The sequence below is a fragment of the Coccinella septempunctata genome, chromosome 7, assembly GCF_907165205.1.
Source record: "Coccinella septempunctata chromosome 7, icCocSept1.1, whole genome shotgun sequence".
Taxonomy (NCBI): Eukaryota; Metazoa; Arthropoda; class Insecta; order Coleoptera; family Coccinellidae; genus Coccinella; species Coccinella septempunctata.
The window spans coordinates 15,768,245-15,790,314 of NC_058195.1; the positions used below are offsets into that span (position 1 = coordinate 15,768,245).

Sequence of the window (22,070 nt, forward strand, 5' to 3'; positions counted from 1 at the left end):
GTGAATATATCCTTCATCATTGCAACTCTGGGAACACACCATCAAGACTCAAGGATGAGCGATACAAGGAGTTTCTTCGACCAACTGAGAGAAACTTATGGTTCTGAAACTGTGAGGGACCTGAAAACTTAGCAAAGTCTCAACAAGAAGATGGCACACTACTCGAATCATAAGAAGTTTCTGCTGACCTGTAAGAATCAGAATGTATTTCCCAAACATATACAACAGGTTTCAAAGACAATATTACCAATTATGTTAGACTCAAAAAACCCGTTTGTAAACAGATGTAATAGTATAGTCTATACATTCAAACTTAAAATTCTGAGGGTGGAGATAGATTATGTACATTGGAAGGTTGGTTCCTTGAGTGGAGATTTACAACGAGTTCTTTCAAAATTATCGGAAATAATTCCATCTGATTTATATGAAGAATTTTCAAATCGTCAAAAAAAAATTTTTTACTTTCGCGAATTTTCTAAAATTAGTAGAATACAAAAACGGAAGTTTTTGTCACTGAGGTCAGCACAACTGTCACTCAGTCCAACTCCTGAAATACACAACGGGTGGTTTGTGAATCTCACTGGAATCGATATTCCATCTGAAGTTCAATATCTATTAAGTTTAGGTGAAAAATACAACTTACCCTATAACAAGAATCAACCACCGCCCCTTGAACAACTTTTGATCGATACTGAGTATATTTTGTCTTTTTATGAAGATGAGAGTGAAATCATTGAAAGACGTAACAGATTTATTAATCTTTGTACAAACTATATTAATGATGCACCATTCAATCACAGCAATGATAATTCTGTCTTCGACTACATAAAGAAGACTATAAATTTTTTAAGAAGTCATGAAGAAATTTTGATCACCAGGGCTGATAAAGGTAGTTCAACGGTAGCCATGTTGAGAGAACAATATGATTACAAAGCCAGTCTGGCTCTTAATGATGAAAATACTTATGCAAGGTTGTCGTCAGACCCAACAAAGTCTGTTCAGAATAAACTTAATAAAATAGTTAATCAACTATATAAGCAAGGGCATATTAATGATTCTACTAGGAGATATTTGTGTTGTTCAAGTGGTGTCTGTCCAAAGGTGTATTTTTTGCCGAAAATTCACAAGGATGAGGTCCCTCTTAGACCGATAGTAAGCTATGTGGGAAGTCCCCTGTACAACCTGAGCAAATTTTTGGCTCGACTTCTGACTCATGTTTTCGAACGTAATGACAAGTTTGTACAGAATTCTTTTCAGTTCGTTGACAGTGTTAAAAATGTCACATTACCGGATAATTACATACTTGTTTCTTTAGATGCCACTTCGCTTTTCACGAACATACCAGTTGAACTTGCATGCGATATCATTCGAACAGAATATGAAAAGATTCAACCACACACTACACTCCCACCTACTGAATTCTTAGAGTTGTTTAGGTATTGTGTTGATAACAGTTTCTTCGTTTTTGATGGTGAATACTACAGACAGATATTTGGTTTGGGGATGGGTAATTGTTTGGCCCCAATAGTTTCTGACATTGTTATGGCCAAATTACAGACGTTTGCTCTCAATAGGGTACCTTTCAGAGTTCCTCTATTTCGTAGATATGTTGACGACATTTTTGCATCCATTCCATCGGATGGAGTAGATGTTATGTTGAGTACTTTCAACTCTTTTCATCCACGATTACAGTTCACTGTTGAAGTGGAAGTGGATAACAAACTACCATTTTTAGACATATAAGTTATAAGATCAGACAATGTCATTAAAACAGACTGGTACCATAAACCTTCGTTTTCCGAGGGATTTCTTAATTTTAATTCATTTCACCCTTTGTCACATAAGATCAACATTATTAAGAATCTCAAATACAGGGCTATTTCTTTGTCTGACGAGATGTTTCATCGTGGGAATTTGGAGAAAATTAAAACCTACCTATTGAAGAACAACTATCCTTTAACGATTGTCAAAAGAGTTCTATATAATGATAATGATCGCGGAACAGCGAATAATTGCGACAATAACAGCACTAAAAGATTTTTCGTGATACCATATATTAGAGGTCTATCTGAGAGAGTCAAATCGGTGCTTGGATCGACAGGTGTCAGTGTCACATACAAACCCTCCAATACGTTAAAGAAATTTTTTTCGAAGTTAAAATCTACTACACCCAAATTACTACTTTCGAATGTTACCTATAAGATAAACTGCCAAGACTGTGTGAGCTCTTATATCGGACAGACTGGTAGATATCTTGAAACAAGGCTATCCGAACATCGAAGAGATAGTATCAATATCCACAACCCGGTAAAAAAGAAAGATAACAATACTGCCTTAGCAGAACACTCCCTTAAAGAGTTACATACCTTTGACTTTGATAATGTGACGGTTCTTGGACAGCAGAGTATTTTAAAAAAGAGATTAATTCACGAAATGATCTCTATTGTCCAGGAACCCAACGCCATAAATAAGAGGACTGATATAGAGCAACTAAACACCGCATATTATGGTTTGATAAAGGAAATGAAGAGAATAAAAAGGTAAATCATTTCTATTTCGATGACCATTTTTGTCCTTGCTCCTTGTTTCATATCATGTTAAGTATCTGTGTTTTCGGTTGACACCTGGACGGATGGTTCATATTACGCTTGACATGTTAATTCTTTTTGTTTATATACGAAGAAATAAATGTATCGCTCAGTTTCTGAATTGCTTGATTTATTAGAATTTTTATTTAAAGTTGACAAAGGACCGAGTTGATATTGTAAGTGATTTCATGTTCAAAGGTGTTTTGTTTATGTGTTTATTTAATGGTTATTTCTTTTTTTGTCAATTGTACTCTCACACCCTCAGACATCGCACAAATCTGCCTTCTATTTTCATAGTTGTTGTTATTAACTGAAATGTTGTGACTCTTGTTAGTTTGTATCATATTATGTTGTCATTGTTCAACTCAAGACAAAACAATAATAGCTCCTCAATTGATGTGAATTTTGTATCGCTCTTCCAGAGCCCTGAGGAAGGTTTTAAATAAACCGAAACGTCGGCATGGTATCGAATTGATTGTCCTTTCTTCTGGCCTCATCCCATCAATTTTACTCTTAATTTCGAATATACCTTTTCATTTTATATGATCAAACACCTCAGAGAATATATAAAATTATGCCCCCACACCAACATCATTCCTGGAACCACCACTGCACCAAACTCGATGAAATTTCGAGATTTATTACTAGAAGAGTGTCTCTTTCAAAATATGTATTACATTCAGATCTGCGATGATTTTTCTGGGAGAACAAAACCAAACCTGCCACCGCGACCAAAGAGGTTTATTGTGGCGCACAAACATGCTCAGAGAGCTAAACCTCTCCCTCTGTAGTCCGATCATATTGAGGAAGGAGATGATGTAATAGGGGTAGTGATTCTTGTGTTCCTCTAGATTCACCTAAGAGAGCCAAAGGCTCCAAGTCTGACCCTATCTGCCGCCGGCAGTCACAGAGGATGTGCTCAATCGTTCCCTAATAGCACAAAGTAGTCCTATGGACATCCATAGGACGTCCTCTTCGGACATTACGGACATCCATGGGACGTCCATTTCTGGTACAATGGACGTTCTATGGACATCCGAGGGACGCACAAATGTCACAACTTTGAACCGAATTCGGACGTCCATCGCGGACGTCCAATGGATATCCCGTTGGGACCATCATTAGCTATCTCAACGGTACAAAAATTTACCACGACGTTGGCTATCCTATCTATTAGAATTTTAATGTTCTAGAACCCAATGTCTTACACTCAGACGCAGATGGTGTTTTCTGTGTTGTTCTCATTTCCATCCATACTTACTAGAAAGTTTTTACACTTGGCCCGGATTCGAACTCGCGAGTACGTGGGGACATCGCATTACTGAGTCTTCGCTGCAACAGTCCTAGCTACCGAGACTATACGATATACCTACTTGTAGGAACATATTCATTATATTGTTAATTGATTTATGGAATAGTAGTCGATTAATACAGAAATACCATATAATAAAAACTAAAGTCTTAAAACTCAAACATAGATTATTTTATAATAGTAATTACTCAAGTATTTAGTCTTCGTTCATCATAACGTTATACATAATATAATATTCATAAGATATTCATATACTACAAAGCGGAAAAATGGAGTTTAGTGAAAAATAATATTAAATTTTGGTGTTCATTGATATACATGTATGTATTATTTGGTCCATATTACGGACTCCTAGTGAATATCCGGTATGGACATTCAAAAGATGTCCCTACCGGATATCCACTAGGTATCCGTGATGGACGTTATACGGACCATGTAATGTGTATATGTAATTTGGTCCATATAACGTCCATTACGGACTCCTAGTGAATATCCGGTATGGACATTCAAAAGATGTCCCTACCGGATATCCACTAGGTGTCCGTGATGGACGTTATACGGACCATGTAATATATACATGTTATTTGGTCCATATTACGTCGCTTACGGACTTCTAGTGAATATCCAGTATGGACATTCAAAAGATGTCCCTACCGGATATCCACTAGGTGTCCGTGATGGACGTTATACGGACCATGTAATATATACATGTTATTTGGTCCATATTACGTCGCTTACGGACTTCTAGTGAATATCCAGTATGGACATTCAAAAAATGTCCCTACCGGATATCCAATAGGTGTCCGTCATGGACGTTATACGGACCATGTAATATATACATGTTATTTGGTCCATATTACGTCCATTACGGACACCTAGTGAATATCCAGTATGGACATTCAAAAAATGTCCCTACCGGATATCCAATAGATGTCCGTCATGGACGTTATACGGACCACGTAATATATATGTATAAGTTATATGGTCCGTACTATGTTCATCACGGACACCTAATGGATATCCAGTAAGGACATATTTTTGACATTGCCTGTATTAAGTCGGTCAGGGACTATTTTGGAACTATATGATACGGACATATGTCATATAGTCCGTATTATGTCCATCACGGTCATCCAATGGATATCCGATACGGACATTGTACATAAATCGGACTAACAATGGATATATATCGTGGTCGTCCTAAAACTGTCCGGAAACGGACGTCCAAAGGACATACAAATCAAGTCCATGGACGTTCCGACGTTAAATGGGCATGAATTGTACGTCCCATGGACGTTGTGTGCTATTAGGACGTAACCCTCAAGGTATAGTCTGTAGAATGGTACATTAACGATACTAAGCTTGTGTCAGTGAGCTGTGAGATTTGAGCGTGCAATGTCCTGTGAAGATCGCCATTATGGATCTCAGGTTTGTTTTAGAAAATCCTAGCCATCGACTGGTGTATGGACTGGGAGGCACTGAGATGGCCCTGTGTGAATGACGCAGTCCAGAACGTTTGCGCCAATATTCCAGGACCATCTGCCTTAACCAGCTATTGTTTTGTTCCCTGATTAAGGAATTAGACATTCCTATGGTTGGTTCCGAGCCTATAAACGCTGAGGTTGCGACTTGTCTGAAATTTCAAGTTGTCACTAAAAGAGTTGCTCTTTTAGAATACGTATTGCATTTAGATCTACGATGATTTTTCAGGGAGATAAGAGTATCGACAGTTGACCTACGAAAAAATTCATAGTGAGTCAAGTCCACTTCACTTTTCACAACCGACAGTAAAGCCATCATCCCGCTCTACTGCAGTCACTCAAGCCCACTCTACACTTGACGACTGCCAGTTTGCCTTCACACAACGATCTTCAGTTAAGCCCCCTTCACTTTTTACGACCATCAGTTGAGCCCCCTTCACACTTTTTGACCATCAGTCAAGCCCCCACGACATTTTGAAGACTATCAGTCGGCCCTCTCATATTTCACAAGCGTTACGTACAGCTTAAAGCTTCCTTTAGTGTCATTTTTAGTAGGGTTAAAGGAAGCTTTAAAATTAAAGCGACTTTAGGTTTGATTATGAAACCGGCCGTTAGTCAAGTCATCTTCAGTTTTTACGACTGTTAATCGAGAATCAAGCCCCTACACACTTTTCGACCGTCACGTCATTCAAGCCAATTTCCCACTAAAGGACCATTAGTCACTGCACGGACAATCTCGAATATACCGGGTGGGTGGCCCACCCCAGACGCGGCGCTCAACTTGTCTACTCGAAAAAATACTGTCTGTATCGCAGGCGTAACTAGTTTCTTCATTAATTGCTATTCACGTTAAGCGTCATCAAAATATCGATATATTTTCTTGTGGGGCCAAATTTTTTGTGTCGATATTTTGTTTTGCTCTTATATCATATAGATAATCCCTTTGGTTAGATTTTCCCTAAAAGTGCAATATCACTTTACCATAACAATACCTGTTCAATTTTTTTCGAATTGTTAGTAGTCATAAATTTCAAAACAGCTGTCCCTACGGAACGCCGTGGCGCTCAACGTGTTAAAAAAACTCTTCTTTTTCAATTTTTCGCCAATATCTCGTAAAGGGTGCTTCTAAGGTATAAAGTGATCTGAAGAAACTCATCATAATTCGAGCTTGCCATTCCATTTTTCAGTTTAAATACAGGGTGTTACATTTAAAAACTGTAACTTTGGTCTATCTTTGTTTTCGAACACCCTGTATATATGACAATGACTTTGAATTGTGCTTTTGAACACCCTACACACACCACAAGAAAGGATTTTCAAAATCTCTTCATTTATTCCTCAAAATGAGCGCCGCGTCTGGGGTGGGCCACACGGTATATTATCTCCGAAACTCTTGGAGCTGGACTCGAGAAATTCCTTAGCTACATTGGGTATCATGATTTTAATACAGAAAACTGCAAGAATTTGACTGAATCAATTTTATAGAATTCAATCACATTTGGACCATAAAATTTAGCTCATAACCATGTATCTGTACCATTTTCTGAAATTAACCAGTACTGTGCGATTTATAAGGCAATTTCCTTAATTTTGAATAATTCTCTCCATTCGGATTGACCAGCGCATTACCCCCCAAATTAGTTTTTCCACCAATAATTAATTTCACCAGAGGAATGTAAATTGATATAAATGAATTTCACTCAGTCAAGATCCCTAAAATTACCTATCCATTTTGATTACCTATCCATTTTGAGGTTTATGTCTGTCCATGGACCGTCCTAGAGGGATGAAGAGACGTAATTTCTACCCTAACCTTGGACGATTTCGATTTGTCACCTTACAAAAGAGACTTACCTTGAGCTGAACGAATCTTATATTCCTGAATTATTGAAAGACAACGAAAGCAATCTGCTGCTTTGCATTTATGAATATTTCGCAGGAAGGTATCGAAATTAAACAATGATATGTAGAGGAATGAATTCATTATATACAGAAGAAAACATATTCACAATTTTATCCGGAAGAATAATTAGGTAATACAATATGCATCACAAGTACTTAAGTTATTTTTATATTGTGCACATGCATAATATAAGCAAGCCATTTATACAATTTTTTAGCCCAATTTATACAATAAAAATAACAATTATACCAAATCTTATACATCCTGACAAAATATTCAAATCGACCATTTAAACAAATAATATATGAAGAGAACACATAAAAAATCAAACAGAATGCTAAATATCATTTAAAGAGCTAAGACAAGTACCTCAATTTAGTGAATCTCCGAGTACTGTTCCAATTTGAGATTTATTACTCTAAGAAAGCATACATTTGAAACAGTTGGCACTCCCAAATGTTCATCAACATAATATTCAACATACCATTTCTAATGAGGGATTGAGGATGAAAATTGTAACTATAATAAGCCATTATAAATTGAATTGGCATATATTTCAGAATAAATATTTTTCATTATAGTTCCATTACTATTAAAAAAAAATTAGGAGATTTATTATGACCTTACCTTATATCAACAAGCATCAACTACAATGTTTTTTCTAATCGTATGTTAAGAGGTAAGCCTATATATTTTGAAATTATCAACAAGTTTGTTGAAATTATTCTCACTCACATATTACTTTTCATCAAGTATAAAACTTTTCTATATGTGAAAAATAAATCTGAAAATATCACATTAATAAAAATATCGAGCTTTCAAGATTCAGCCCATCATTCCGGATGAAAATTTCAATAAAACATTTAAAAATCCTGCAAAACTCGCAAAAAGTTTGAGTAATAGGTACACCACATCGCCCAGAATCACTCAAATGTTCTCAAAAACTTTTAAGATGAAATAAGAAGAAATAAAACATTTTCATTTATTCAGTACAAGGTAAAATTAGCGTTCTGTGATAGATAATTTCAAAATAGATTGCAGCAATTGTGATAGTAAATATGTCCGAAGCAACGGTGACTACTATTATAAGATTCTGCCTCAAAAGTTCTATCATTTAAAAAAAAATATCACATGAACAAGAAAACAAAACCTACGGCATAAATCGAGTTGGGGGCAAAAAAATAATATAATATTTCATTTTGATTTCAAACTAAAACTAAGGAGTTTTAAATTACCTGATAAATAAACATTTCAATACTTTAATAGCTTTAATGTATTGTAGTATCCTTTTTGCTCCACAAACATTTAATTACATTCAGCGAATATCGAATATTTTTCGGTTTTTCTTATATTCGCAGGTAACCAGTATTCATCGAAAGCAAAGAGTATAACTATACACAATATTGACTATGTCAATTTCCAATGGACATCGGAGCAGGCCGTTCCTCAATCCATTTAACGACATTCCCACACTTTTACTGTTTGATCCACGCTTCCGGAAATGACGAATGGATGGGATCTGTGGAAATCTGCAAAGTCCAATGTTAGTGAGAATGAGTCAAGTTGAAGCATGAATATACACGTACCTAAAGATGTGCAGAAGTGTTTGTGAGCATCGAGACTTTTCGTGCAGCGCTTATTTTTCAAGTCCCAAATCCGAATAGTTTTATCATCACTGGCTGATAATAAGTATTTGCCGCCTGGGTGGAAAACAACTCCCCTGACCCAGTTATCATGGCCTATGAGGGTGAACAGTGCGCAGCCTGCACCCACATCCCATATCCTGTTGAAAAAAAAATGGTTCAACATCTATTTTTTTTTTCAAAATATAACGTGAATAGTTGTGAAAACGAGGAATTGTTATTATGAGCAATGATTCCAGCTAAATGAATTCTTTTTCTTTAATTATGTGGATTTTACGAGGTGAGTTTTGAAGATTGCACTCATCACACTTTTAATTTTCCCATATTAGGCTAATTTCAAAATACATTCAACGTTAATAATGAGTCATTGAGGCAATCCTATCAATTTTCTAATGAATGAAAAATGAACAAACGAAATTTAATAATCCTCAGGTTCACCAGAAATTAACCATTGAATAGTCCTTCCTTTCCTCAATAACCGAACAATGTTATTAGTTCCTGAATATCGCAAATAGTGGCAACGCCGCATTGTTTTGGTGATGCGTTGTTGCCACTTCTATCAAAAAGTAGTTCATCATACCCATCTTCAGGTTTCTTTCTCACCTAATAGATTTATCTCTGGATCCAGAAGCGAGGAAAGGTCCCATAGCGGCCCCTTTCTTGTTATCCACGCCGACGGCCTCTATGATGGCACCAGCGCACAGCTCCGGCGCCCATGCGATGCATTCGATCACGTGTTCGTGAGCCCTTAGTTCGGTTCTGCATTCTTTCGAAGACACCGCCCAGACCCTTATGGTCTGATCGTGAGAGCAGCTCGCAAGTAACGAGCCATCTGGAGAGGGTCTGACCATCCTTATCTATCATAAAGGACATATTATTAAACAAATAGTTATCACCAAAACAGTTTACTTTTATGGTGTTTTTTTAGAAGAGAGTCTTCTTTGACAGAAGAAGGTAGGATTAATCAAAACAAAACATTCGATCAAAAATCGCCCATATAAAATATTCAAGATGGCGGAGTTATTAGCCCTCGCATAAAATCCAATGCGATTCCATGGAATTTCAAGTACGTATTTGTTTATTAAACTTCGACTCCTTGAAAACACGTAAGTTATTAGATCAGTACAGGGTGGCAAAATTCGTCGTCTACTGAAGGGATCTCGAGAACTATAGCAGATAGAAAAAAACGGACGACACATTCTCGAGCTCTTTTTTCCTGACTATTCCAAATCTGAAAACAGACCCAGCCTAACATCCATAGATTTTGAGTCAAGAACAAAAATTGAGAAATTGTATCATGTATCACATGACGCTATTCACATGAATATTACACGAGAAAAAATTTAATACTTTTACCTGCTCAATTATAAGTAGGCTGGCATTACCATAGAAACAAGAATTCAAAATTATGAACAATTTAGAAACAGAACGGAAAACGCCCTGAGAAAAGTCACCAGTATTCACGTCGGCAACGCCATATGTAGTGTTAGTTTGGCATGCTTTGTAAATGGCTTTTTCTCGGGGTACTCGAGCGCCAGCTATTCTTGTAAGGAAAAATAGCAAACCTACCTTACAAGGAAACACAAATGGCACTATTATAAAATTCGTACAGTGAAAGACTCGACATCAGTGAATTTACAGGGCAAAACGGACGAAATGAAACAGGGGATCCGATCTCAACGCGATATGGGGTTTACGGACGCGTTCGCCAGCCAGAATCTAAGACGCACACTTAACGGACAAGTATTGGACCTCAGCCAGGTTAGGGGATGGAATGCGACGGCACAGATTCACGACGGCTCAACCTTAGGTGCGTTCGGCACTCCCCGGGTATCCACACCAGCAGAGTGCTTCACTAACCGTAGGGGTGAACACGGGAACGAACGGGAAAACTCAAGGAAGGGTAGCCACCCTAAAGTGCCTTCTGTACCCCCTGGGTATCCACACCAGCAGGGTACTTTATTGACAGTAGAGGTGGAACTTAAACTGTGGCATAGGAAGGGAGAAGATGGAGGCTGAAGTTCCAACAATATAAAAAACGGAGAGTTGTCTCACCTCTGGGTTCTAATGCACTCACAGCGGAACAGTAAAAAAAACAAAATAAACTAATCAACACTCTAAAATTCCCCACAGTAGAGAAATTTTAAAAAAATGATAAATTCTCAATAGTGCAAGCAATTAATACGGCACCGGCGGGTGTAACGTAAACTCAATTTCAGCGATTAAATGGAAGTGAGTGACATCTGACCGATGTCGGAATCCTGAATTGGAAATTAAAAATATTTCTCTCAAAATTAATTCAAAATAAAATTACTTATAATGAAACTCAAAGATTATTCTAAAATGAGGGCGTTTTTTCGCCCGAAAAATACCCCTTCATTACAGCTTATCTAACGATGGTTCACAAATCGAACACTATCGTTGATAGTTGAACCTACTTTTCATCGTCTTACTTTTTGTAAAAATTTTAATTATAGTTTATTATCGTTTTTTTTATATTACCGACTCTTTAAGTTACTTTCATAAATAGAAAAACCGATAATTGAATAAATTTTTTTCTTTAATAATCAGATGAAAGTCTTTTACTCTCCTAAGGGTATCGATCTCGATATCAATATATAAAAGAATTAATTATTCGACTGTCGGTGATTCCTATCACAGAAGGTTGACTTCACATAGAATTACGAGGAGTTCACAAAATATAACGCATTTTCAACGCTATGGTTACGCCAGCCTACTGAAAATTCAACAGTGAATCGAAAAGAGGGAGAAAGTATTGAATTTTTTTCTCATGTTATATTCATGTGAATAGCGACATATGATACATTTTTGAAATCAGAAAAAAATTTGCAGTAAGATGGAGGAATTTTCAACTATAGTTTACATTTGAAAAATCAGAAATCCCTGTCGTATCTCGAAAATGACTGGATAAAAAAATTTAAAAATATCATATTCGAATTCTTCATAAAAAAGTGCATTTAGAATGTAACAACAGATTTCGAAAACTAGTTCAAATAAGCGAGTTAGTTAGCTTTATTGGAAATGACAATTTCTCAATTTTCGTTCATAACTCAAAATTCGTGAACGTTAGACTAGACGTGTTTTCAGTTTTGGATTAGTCAAGAAAAAAGAGCTGGAGAATGTGTTCAGTAGACAACGAATTTTACCCACCCTGTACACTGAATTGAATCGAATAGTAAGCAAGACTATTCGGTTGTTGTAGATTTATTCCCGGTAACGGGATACAGCAATGAATGAATGAATGAATGTTAGAGAACAATGTCACAAGCACTACGAATTCAGTGTAACAATTTTTATTCTCTACTTTTAACATACCTTCTGTTAAAAAAAACACTCAACATTATATTTGAACCAATTGGCGGTCCATATAGTTTGGACTTCCGGCATCTCCGGAGTATTACTTTTTCACTTACCCAATCTCTATGTCCGACGTAAGTCTTCACGCAGTAACCGGTCAGAACCTCCCACATTTTTATAGTTTTATCCCTACTGGACGATACTACGTAATCGTTTCCCGGCATGAACGCTATACTTGATACGTTGTGGTCGTGCCCCAGCATAGTTCTTATACATTCGTAATTCTGAAACGACAAGACGAAAACATTAGTCTCGACAAGGGGGTGTCGAAAATGAAGACGGCTCACCTGTTGAAATTCCCACAGTTTGATGGTCATATCCGCGCTGCAAGACACCAGCAGTTTACCGGTGGAGTCGAAGCAAATGTCCTGTATGGAATCCGTATGACCTTTCAGTGTTCTCTCGTATTCGCCCGTTTCGAAATCCCAAACTTTCATCGTAGCGTCCTCGCTGGCCGAAACCATCACGCTGAACACGGGGTGGAATATGACCCTGGTTACCGGGGCCCTGTGACCTGGAATCAGAAATCGCAAAATAAACATCAATATATCTAACTTGCAAAACTTGCATAAATTTGCCTTCGCCTGTAAGCAATATATGACGTTTCTTCGGAAACTTCTTCTAGCCATTCTCATAATACTGTAACACCCCTAACTTTTAGTGGTACTTGAATTCATTATGGAAGTTGTGGATAATAAAATTCTATACAACTTTTGTCTGAAGCAATCTTACATACACTTAAAATTTTATTGCTAGAGAGTAATGAGGGTGAAACTAATTTTGTGATCTTTATTTCCTATTTTTGATATTTCGTCTTAATGAAAGTGTCAGATTATATTTTTCCGTTATTCTCGAAACATTAGCTTCAATATAAATTGCTTGATTTTGTCTGTTTCTGGTACTTCCAGACTAGATAGGTAAAATTTTCGTGAAAAGTTCATTACTGAAAACCGTTTCACGATATCTTCATTTGTCTTGAAGATATGACCAAATTTTGATATTTTGTCGATTTCGAAAATGTGCCGTAACTTCTTTATTTTCGAAAATATCTGAAAACGGTAAAAACTTTCTAGAGGCACTTTTTCATTGAAAATACGATACCTCATTCAAGTTTTTTTTTATCTCTTGTACAAAGAGTGGAAAAAAACAACAAAAACGTTATTTTAAATACGAATGCATTCTTTTTTTTGCCTCATATCATCTAAAAAAAAATTAGCTTTTCAAAAAAAAAATATATATATATATGTAGATATATTACTTTCTTACTCAAGGCAAAATCACCAGTTTAATAAAATTAACATTTTTGATAGAATTCTATGAAACCATTGACCACAAAATTGTCCACTACCAATAAATCTCCATCTCTATGATAAGAATTGAAACACTCCGTTCATGTAAGCTTAAATAGATGAAGTGGGGATCAATAGTGATGGGCTATTCAATAAACATAACACTTTGGTCAAAGCAAAAGACAAAAGTAGACAAATAAACAGGCAAGAACAGTTTAGATTCAATGTATGCATTGCAATTGTGAACGGAGGATTTCTGGGACCTAAAATATATGAAGAAAATTTGGCTTATTTGAATATTTCAGAGAATTTTATTGAGGAGTATATTGAGGTTGGTTTCTTATCAGCAGGATGGCGCACCTGCCCATAATTCGCAACGAACTAAAATCAAATTGAATAGTTTATTCGAAAATAAGTGGATGGGAACGCATGGTCTGCCTGGCCTGCAAGATCACCAGACCTCCAGTCAATCCTTCAGATTTCTTCGTGTGGGTATATATTAAAAAAAAAAAATTCTAGCCTCCAGTCATTAATAGGGCTGATTTAGAGCAGAGTCAGGAACGCCATATGAGACATTTCCCCAGTTATGCTGTTAAATTCGGTGAATTCTGTTACAAAAAGAAGTAGAATTTGTTTACAGAATAATGGAACTAAATTTGAGAACTTTTCATAAGTTTTACTAAAATTTATCATAGAAATTCTGTTCGATATTTATTACAATTGAGTGTAACATGAATTACATCATTTTAATGAAGTTATAGGTGTTGCTAACAAATGAAATTATATGAACGGAAAGTTTCAATTCGTATCATCCAAAACAAGAATGCATTCGTACTTAAAATAACGATGTTGTTTTTTTTTTTAGCCTTAGTACAACAGATAAGAAAAAGTAGAATATGGTATCGTTTTAAGATATTTTCGTAATAAAGAAGATACGGCACATTTTCGAAATCGACAAAATATCAAAATTTGGTCATATCTTCAAGACAAATGAAGATATAGTGAAACGGTTTTCAGTTATGGACTTTTCACGAAAATCTAGCCCAGGACTCCTTTCAACATTTATACCTCTATCTAGTCTAGAAGTACCAGAAGCAGCCAAAATCAAGCAATTTGTGATACCCTGTACTCTTTTCAACATGTTATTAACGACATATACATACAGGTGTAATTTTTGTTTGAGGTACTCTAAAAGGTCCACGGTATCTCCCCTATTAATCCTATTAATCTGACAGGCTCGAGTAAATCCCGAATTTCCCTCTTGGGCTCCACAACTACTACTGCACTTCTATTTCCGCAAAAAGACTAGGTTGAAGGTACACATCCTTACCTGTCAAACTGAACTTTTCCGGAGGTCTCGGAATCCATTCCGCGGGGTTTCTCTTGTTCCTCGTGGGTGCGCCTTGTATATATTCCTTCTCGGCCTCGTTCAGCTTGGACTCGAGCTCCATCACCTTCTTCTGCAACCTGATGACGGACGTCCATTTCTTCTCGAGGAGTCCGCCGAATTTAACGCCCACATCTCCCGGCATGTCGGCCTCCTTCTTGAAGGCTTCGAGAGAGTCCCTGAAGCCCTGAGTGCTTAGGTAGTCAGCGATGGCTTTGTTACTGCAAAAAAAACCTTAGTTTCAATGACCGTTCCAGAAGAATGTCAATTTAGGATGGAGTGACCGAAAAAGGAGTTGAGTTAATGAAGGACAGTGGCGGCAGAGACGGCAGTGCCGACCCAAAAAATCTTGGACTGCGAAGAAGAAAATTCTCACTTGCGTGACATCACCAAAATCGAATTTCCAAAGCACGTAATGTATAAAAATTCTAAACATTATAAACATAGCTCTCAGTCAATTTTATAAACATCTAAAAAATCAGGTATATAATATATGAATTATGAAGATCCTTTTTAAATGACCTGTTTCAATTCAAATTCCTCATCATCTATTCAGTCTGTAGTCAAAATACTCATCTAAAACTTTACTATACGAATATTGAAGCGCTGCTTAGCCTATAGTCTTCCCTAGCGACCGCTCGTTCAGGTACCCTCTGCCGGCCCTCCATCCACATATCGATGGAGCTTAAATACCATAAGACTAATCTGAAATTTTATTCAGATAACGATAAAAATTTGATTCGCCTCTTATTTAATGTTTTTTTTTACGAATATTCAATAGTTTCAGTCACAGACAATAAAATACTAAGCACCAAAAACTGAACGCAGGGTAGGCAGAGGCCCGGTAGGCAGTTTAAGTGGTTTCATCGTTTCTTCTACAGTTATTTTTTTCGTGAGCGAAATGGTCAGAAATCAGCTTAAGGAATTTGTTGCTTCTTGCTAGATTCGGTGAAAAGTTTATCACACGAGGCTGTTTGTGAACAACTTGCAAGAACATATCCGAAATTGAGTAGTTTGGTGGTGAAGAAGATAAAAATAAATCTGCGTACCCACGATAAATGCAGGACTGCACTGATGCAGGAGTAGGCATACTCGTGTCCGTTTACATCGACTTATTCAAGGCAGGCTTATCTCAAAGACCTTCTTATTTTTATAGCACTTTATATCACTGTAATAAGTATGACTTATTAAGCCTGCCTTAATAAGTCAGTGCAAACGACTTAAGTAACTAAAGTCCATTCACATTTTTTTTAGCAGTCGGTTGGCGATGAAATAATTTTCTCAAGTTTTTATAACTAGAACGGAGTAGGGTTGGCACTCATGAAATGTTGTTAATGTCATAACGCCGTTGCTACAACTTATATCAATTTTTATAACGAAAATGCCGGAAAGTGAGTGAAAAAAGAGACAGGGTTTCAGGAAGTGCCATTTAGAATTCAGGTCCGCTCATTCAAATAGTTATACCCTGATATTCTAAAATCCACAATACGTCAGACGGTAGCGAACATATTCAATGTAGGAGAATTTATCTAATGTTTCATCTGAATCTAAACGACTTATATTTCAACTGAATATTTCCACAATCAGAAAGATTGTGAATGAAGAGGATGACAAAAAATTTCCTTCTATTGGGAGACCCAAAAAAGTGGTAGCATTTGAGAAATTTATGTTTGAGTGAATTAATGTGAAAAGTTTACTACAGGATTTTCGATGAATGTCATCGTAGAATAAGTTTCCTAAGATTGATTTTTCCATTTTTCATTTGACTTGTTCTATACATTGTAAATGTCTTAACCCTTTCAGGCCCAAATTAAAAAAATTCATTCAAAATAAACTCATATTTTGAGGTCGAGAATACATGAAATTCAATATATTTCATTGAATATCTATTTGCATTTTTTTAAGGGTGGTTTCTACATGTAACCACCAAGACTCAACTAATAATACCAGTAATATTATTATTTCTTGTGGAAGGCAAGAAAACGGTTTTTTTTTGTCACCTAAGCAAAGACCAACTTTACACGCTGTACAGCGCCATTTTGCAGAACTATTGCAACACAAACCGAGAGAAAGCCTTTGACTTACCACTGTTGCAGCTTTTTTTTCAGCTGTTTTGAGATGTAACCATAGGGACGCATGGAATATGTATTATTAGAGGTGGTTTCATAGTGAAACCACTAGAACTGAAAGGGTTAAGGTACCAATAAATACCTAATTATTATATCAATGTATTAAGATGAACAGCCACAAATACGGTTAATTGTTTATTCATGTGAAATTTTTGTTCAAAGGTGAAGTTCATCTGGACTTTAAACGTCCTTTAATTCCTTTTACTTATATTGATGCAAGATGATTTTTGTTGAAGAATTCAACATTCTTGTAATTATCTGTTATTTCCTTCGGGAGATACCCATTCCCAACCACTGCATCATATGCATTTCATCTTCGGGTTAATATTTTTGAAATCTACAACTGATGTAACTTATTCAAACTTCAGCCAAAGAAGATAACGAACATTAACTCTCCTCAAGCTAGTCCTTATTATGATATACTGATCTCTAGTATTTTCCATGCAAATAACTGGATTTGGTGTGCCTTCAATCAGTTTGTATGTACATCAATTATGTTCGTCACATATTTTCCGAAGAGATTCGAGATTGTGATAAAATAAGTAATAACAGAAACTTTTACGTAGAACGGGCAACATAGCGTTGATTTAAAACCCAAAAATGTTTTGACAAGCGTCATAACTCATAACCCCACATTTTCGTACTATACAGAGTGAAATGTGTCAGATTTCCATGGCCAACCGAGTGCTAAAATAAACGTGAATGGAGTAATAGGTACATAGTCGAAAAGTATCACCATAAAATAAATAAAAGACTGTACGCTAGAAACAAACCGCCAGATGGCGCTCAAATTCTGAACGAACCTTCATAACGTTAATTCCGGGAATCTGATAGAAGTGAGCCAAGATATCGATCTGACCATAAGACGACTTTGACAGGTTTCGTCCGATAATTCAAATACGCTTTGGCGACAACTGAATCCGTAAGAAACTCCAAAACATGACCCCAATGATCGACACTAAAACGCTATTTTTAATCTTCTTCGATTCGCGAAACCTTTTCAATGTCGCCAAGACGATTCGAACAAGTAGCCATCGTGACGCGGTCGTCATTCGCATAATGACGGAACGGTAGAAGAGCAAGTTACCTGTTTTGGCGTGGGCACAAGGCAACTTATCCAAGCGGAGTTTTTTTCCGTCCGCGATACCTCAGATGACCACATGTTTGGCCTTATGAATCAGTTTGTTTGTCCATTACATCAGCCTGATTTGCATGCTAATGTTATGATATAGCGACCAGATGGCGAAAAAAACGCTAAACTAATCCGGATATGCTGTTACAGTATCAGCAAGGCACACAAAAGAAAAGAAAAATGAGATAATATAAATTAGTTTCGAGTTGACGGCTATGTTGACAGCCTTGCAATCGAACAACTGTCAACTGAAGCCCTCACTTCAAATGACATATGTAATGGTCCTTCATTACAGAATTCCTAAATAAAATGCTAGTGGAAATGTCGTGTACAGCGAGGTTCATTCAGTTGAGTCTAAACTGCCGATTCAACTCATGCATAGTCACCAAATACTTGATTCAAAAGCCAGCAGATAATTGAGCAAAAATTATATCATCAACATTTTTGGTAGGTATAGAAAACATCACAGGTCAATATTTAACTGAATGTAAATCATTTTTATTAATTAACCATCTGCCTCCTTTCTTCTAGGAAATGATGTTCTTATTTTATATTTGTTAATCCTTTATAAGAACAACCATCTCGAAAAAGGATCAAATAATTGCAGTGATGAGGCATTTTAAGTATTAGTAATATGAAATATCATTGATTTTCATTAATGCTTTAAGATCATCATCCTTTCTTGGTATCAGAGTAGATAAAAAAATTATGTTTTATTGTTGCTATCATTTCTAAGAATGACCATAACCATTGTGAAAAAGGAAGCAAATAATTCGACAGGGAAACCACACTGATGTCGTCGGTGTGAAGACATAAATCTCTATCTTTCAATCTCATTTGTGACTAAATCCAACTAGAGTTGTCACAAGCAGATGGCTACTTTTTCAAAGGATATAACGTTTACTTTAGCAAGGGTATCACACCAATAACTTATCTCAATCAGTGATTGGCTCTAGATCTTGCTATGGTCATTTTGTATTTTAATATTATATTTTGCACCATTCCCGAGTTGGTATCAATAATTAATGTAACTATGAATTCTTCATTGATATTTTGTTGCTACCCAGCGTAACGGTGACCCTAATGTATTGCGACCACCGAATAAAATAGGTAGCAAATTATTTAGCAGGGAAACCACACTAATTATGCATTGAAAACCATAAATTAGCACAAGATCCTGCATAAGACAGAGTACATTTTAATTTTAGAAGTGTTACAGCCTTGGAATTTTCTAATTCTCAAAAAATTGTAATTTTACAAGGTATTTCACAGGTTCACGGAATCATAGATAGAAAATAATTCGACAAGGAAACCACACTGATTCAAAATTAAAAGTTCTAATCAGCTCAAGATCCTGCGAGGGACATAACGTTTCTAATGTCATTGTGAAGGCATTAATCTGTATCTTTCAATCTCATTTGTGGCTAAATCCAACGAGAGTTGTCACGAGGAGATAACAACATTTTCAATGGCTATAGCGTTTACTTTTGCAAGGGTATCACACCAATAACTTATCTCAAGCAGTAATTGGCTCTAGATCTTGCTATGGTCATTTTGTGTTTCATTATTATATTTTGCACCATTCCCGAGTTGGTAGCAATAAATGTAACTATACAATCTTCATTGATATTCTGTTGCTACCCAGCGTAACGGTGACACAAATGTATTGCGACCACCGAATAAAATAGGTAGCAAATTATTTAGCAGGGAAACCACACTAATTATGCATTGAAAACCATAAATTAGCTCAAGGTCCTGCATAAGACAGAGTACATTTTAATTTTACAAGTGTTACAGCCTCTGAATTTTCCTATTTTTAATCTTACAACTTAACTGCATATGAACTATTACAGTCGTCAATATTTAGTATTGGTACCTGATGAGGAACTGATAACGATGAATCAGGTTCACGGAATCATAGATAGCAAAATAATTCGACATTAAATGCATCAATCAGCTTAAGATCCTGAGATGGACATAACTTTTTTAATGTCATGACATTCATCTCTATCTTTCATCAATCTCATTTGTGGATGAATCCAACGAGAGTTGTCACAAGCAGATGACAACTTTTTCAATGGATATAGCGTTTACTTTCGCAAGGGTATCACACCAATAACTTATCTCAAGCAGTGATTGGCTCTAGATCTTGCTATGGTCATTTTGTATTTCATTATTTTGCACCATTCCCGAGTTGGTAGCAATAAATGCGACTATGCAATCTTCATTGATATTTTGTTGCTACCCAGCGTAACGGTGACACAAATGTAATGCGACCACCGAATAAAATAGGTAGCAAATTATTTAGCAGGGAAACCACACTAATTATGCATTGAAAACCATAAATTAGCTCAAGATCCTGCATAAAACAGCGTACATTTTAATTTTACAAGTGTTACAGAGGGACATAACTTTTTTAATGTCGGTATGAAGACATTCATCTCTATCTTTCAATCTCATTTGTGGATAAATCCAACGAGAGTTGTCAGAAGCAGATAACAACTTCTTCAATGGATATAGCGTTTACTTGCGCAAGGGTATCACACCAATTTAACTTATCTCAAGCAGTGATTGGCTCTAGAGCTTGCTATGGTCATTTTTTATCTTATTATTATATTTTGCACCATTCTTGAGGTGGTAACAACAAATGTAACTATAAAATATTTATTAAATTATTGTTGCTACCGAACGTAACGGTGACACAAATTTATTGCGATCACCGAATAAAATAGGTAGCAAATTATTTAGCAGGGGAACCACACTAATTATGAATTGAAAACCATGAATTAGCTCAAGATCCTGCATAAAACAGCGTACATTTTAATTTTACAAGTGTTACAGAGGGACATAACTTTTTTAATGTCGGTATGAAGACATTCATCCCTATCTTTCAATATCATTTGTGGATAAATCCAACGAGCGTTGTCACAAGCAGATAACAACTTTTTCAATGGATATAGCTTATACTTTCGCAAGGGTATCACACCAATTACTTATCTCAAGCAGTGATTGGCTCTAGATCTTGCTATGGTCATTTTTTATCTTATTGTTATATTTTGCACCATTCTTGGGGTGGTAACAACAAATGTAACTATAAAATATTCATTAAATTATTGTTGCTACCGAGCGTAACGGTGACACAAATTTATTGCGATCATCGAATAAAATAGGTAGCAAATTATTTAGCAGGGGAACCACACCAATTATAGATTGAAAACATAAATCAGCTCAAGATCCTGCATGAGACAGAATACATTATATTTTACAACTGTTATAGCCTTGGAGTTTTTCTTATTTTTAAAAATTTCTTTTTTCCTCCACTTGTATATCATGTTGATACCTGATATGGAAATGATTATGATGAATCACGTTCACGAAATCATATATTCATATATACATACTATATAGCAAATAATTTCACAGGCAAACCACACTGATTCGAATGCATCAATCGTCGCAGGATTCTGCGTGGAACAAATAATTCTGCTTTTGCCGGTGTGAAGACATTCATTTATATCTTTCAATTTCATTTTTGTATGAATCCTACTAGAGTTATCACAAGCAGATGAACACCAATCAAAAGCAGCGATTGATTCTAGATTTTTCTATTGTCCCATTTTAGTAAATTATCAATTGGTTTGGATTCGTTGATTACCTTCTGCCAAATATATTTTGCACCATCCTCGAGTTGGTAGCAATAAATGTATGTATATGTATATATGTTGCTACCCAGCGTAACGGTGACCAGAATTTAATGCGATCACCGAATAAAATAGGAAGCAATTTATTTAGCAGGGAAACCACGCTAATTATGGATTGACAAACATA

The 22,070-nt window shown here is 36.1% G+C and overlaps 1 protein-coding gene across 1 annotated transcript in view; it reads right to left on the bottom strand.

Annotated features, from left to right (window-relative positions):
- Positions 1-7,346: 7,346 nt before the first annotated feature.
- LOC123316739 (lissencephaly-1 homolog) overlaps positions 7,347-22,070 on the bottom strand; it is a 51,250-nt gene continuing 36,526 nt past the window's right edge. Inside the window, exons 3-8 of the mRNA XM_044902956.1 lie at positions 14,925-15,202; positions 12,593-12,819; positions 12,362-12,529; positions 9,531-9,784; positions 8,871-9,067; positions 7,347-8,813 (exon numbers count right to left, since the gene is read on the bottom strand). Of these exons, the coding sequence (XP_044758891.1) occupies positions 8,740-8,813; positions 8,871-9,067; positions 9,531-9,784; positions 12,362-12,529; positions 12,593-12,819; positions 14,925-15,202 (1,198 nt within the window). The 3' untranslated portion in view covers positions 7,347-8,739. The remainder of the gene's footprint in view (positions 8,814-8,870; positions 9,068-9,530; positions 9,785-12,361; positions 12,530-12,592; positions 12,820-14,924; positions 15,203-22,070) is intronic.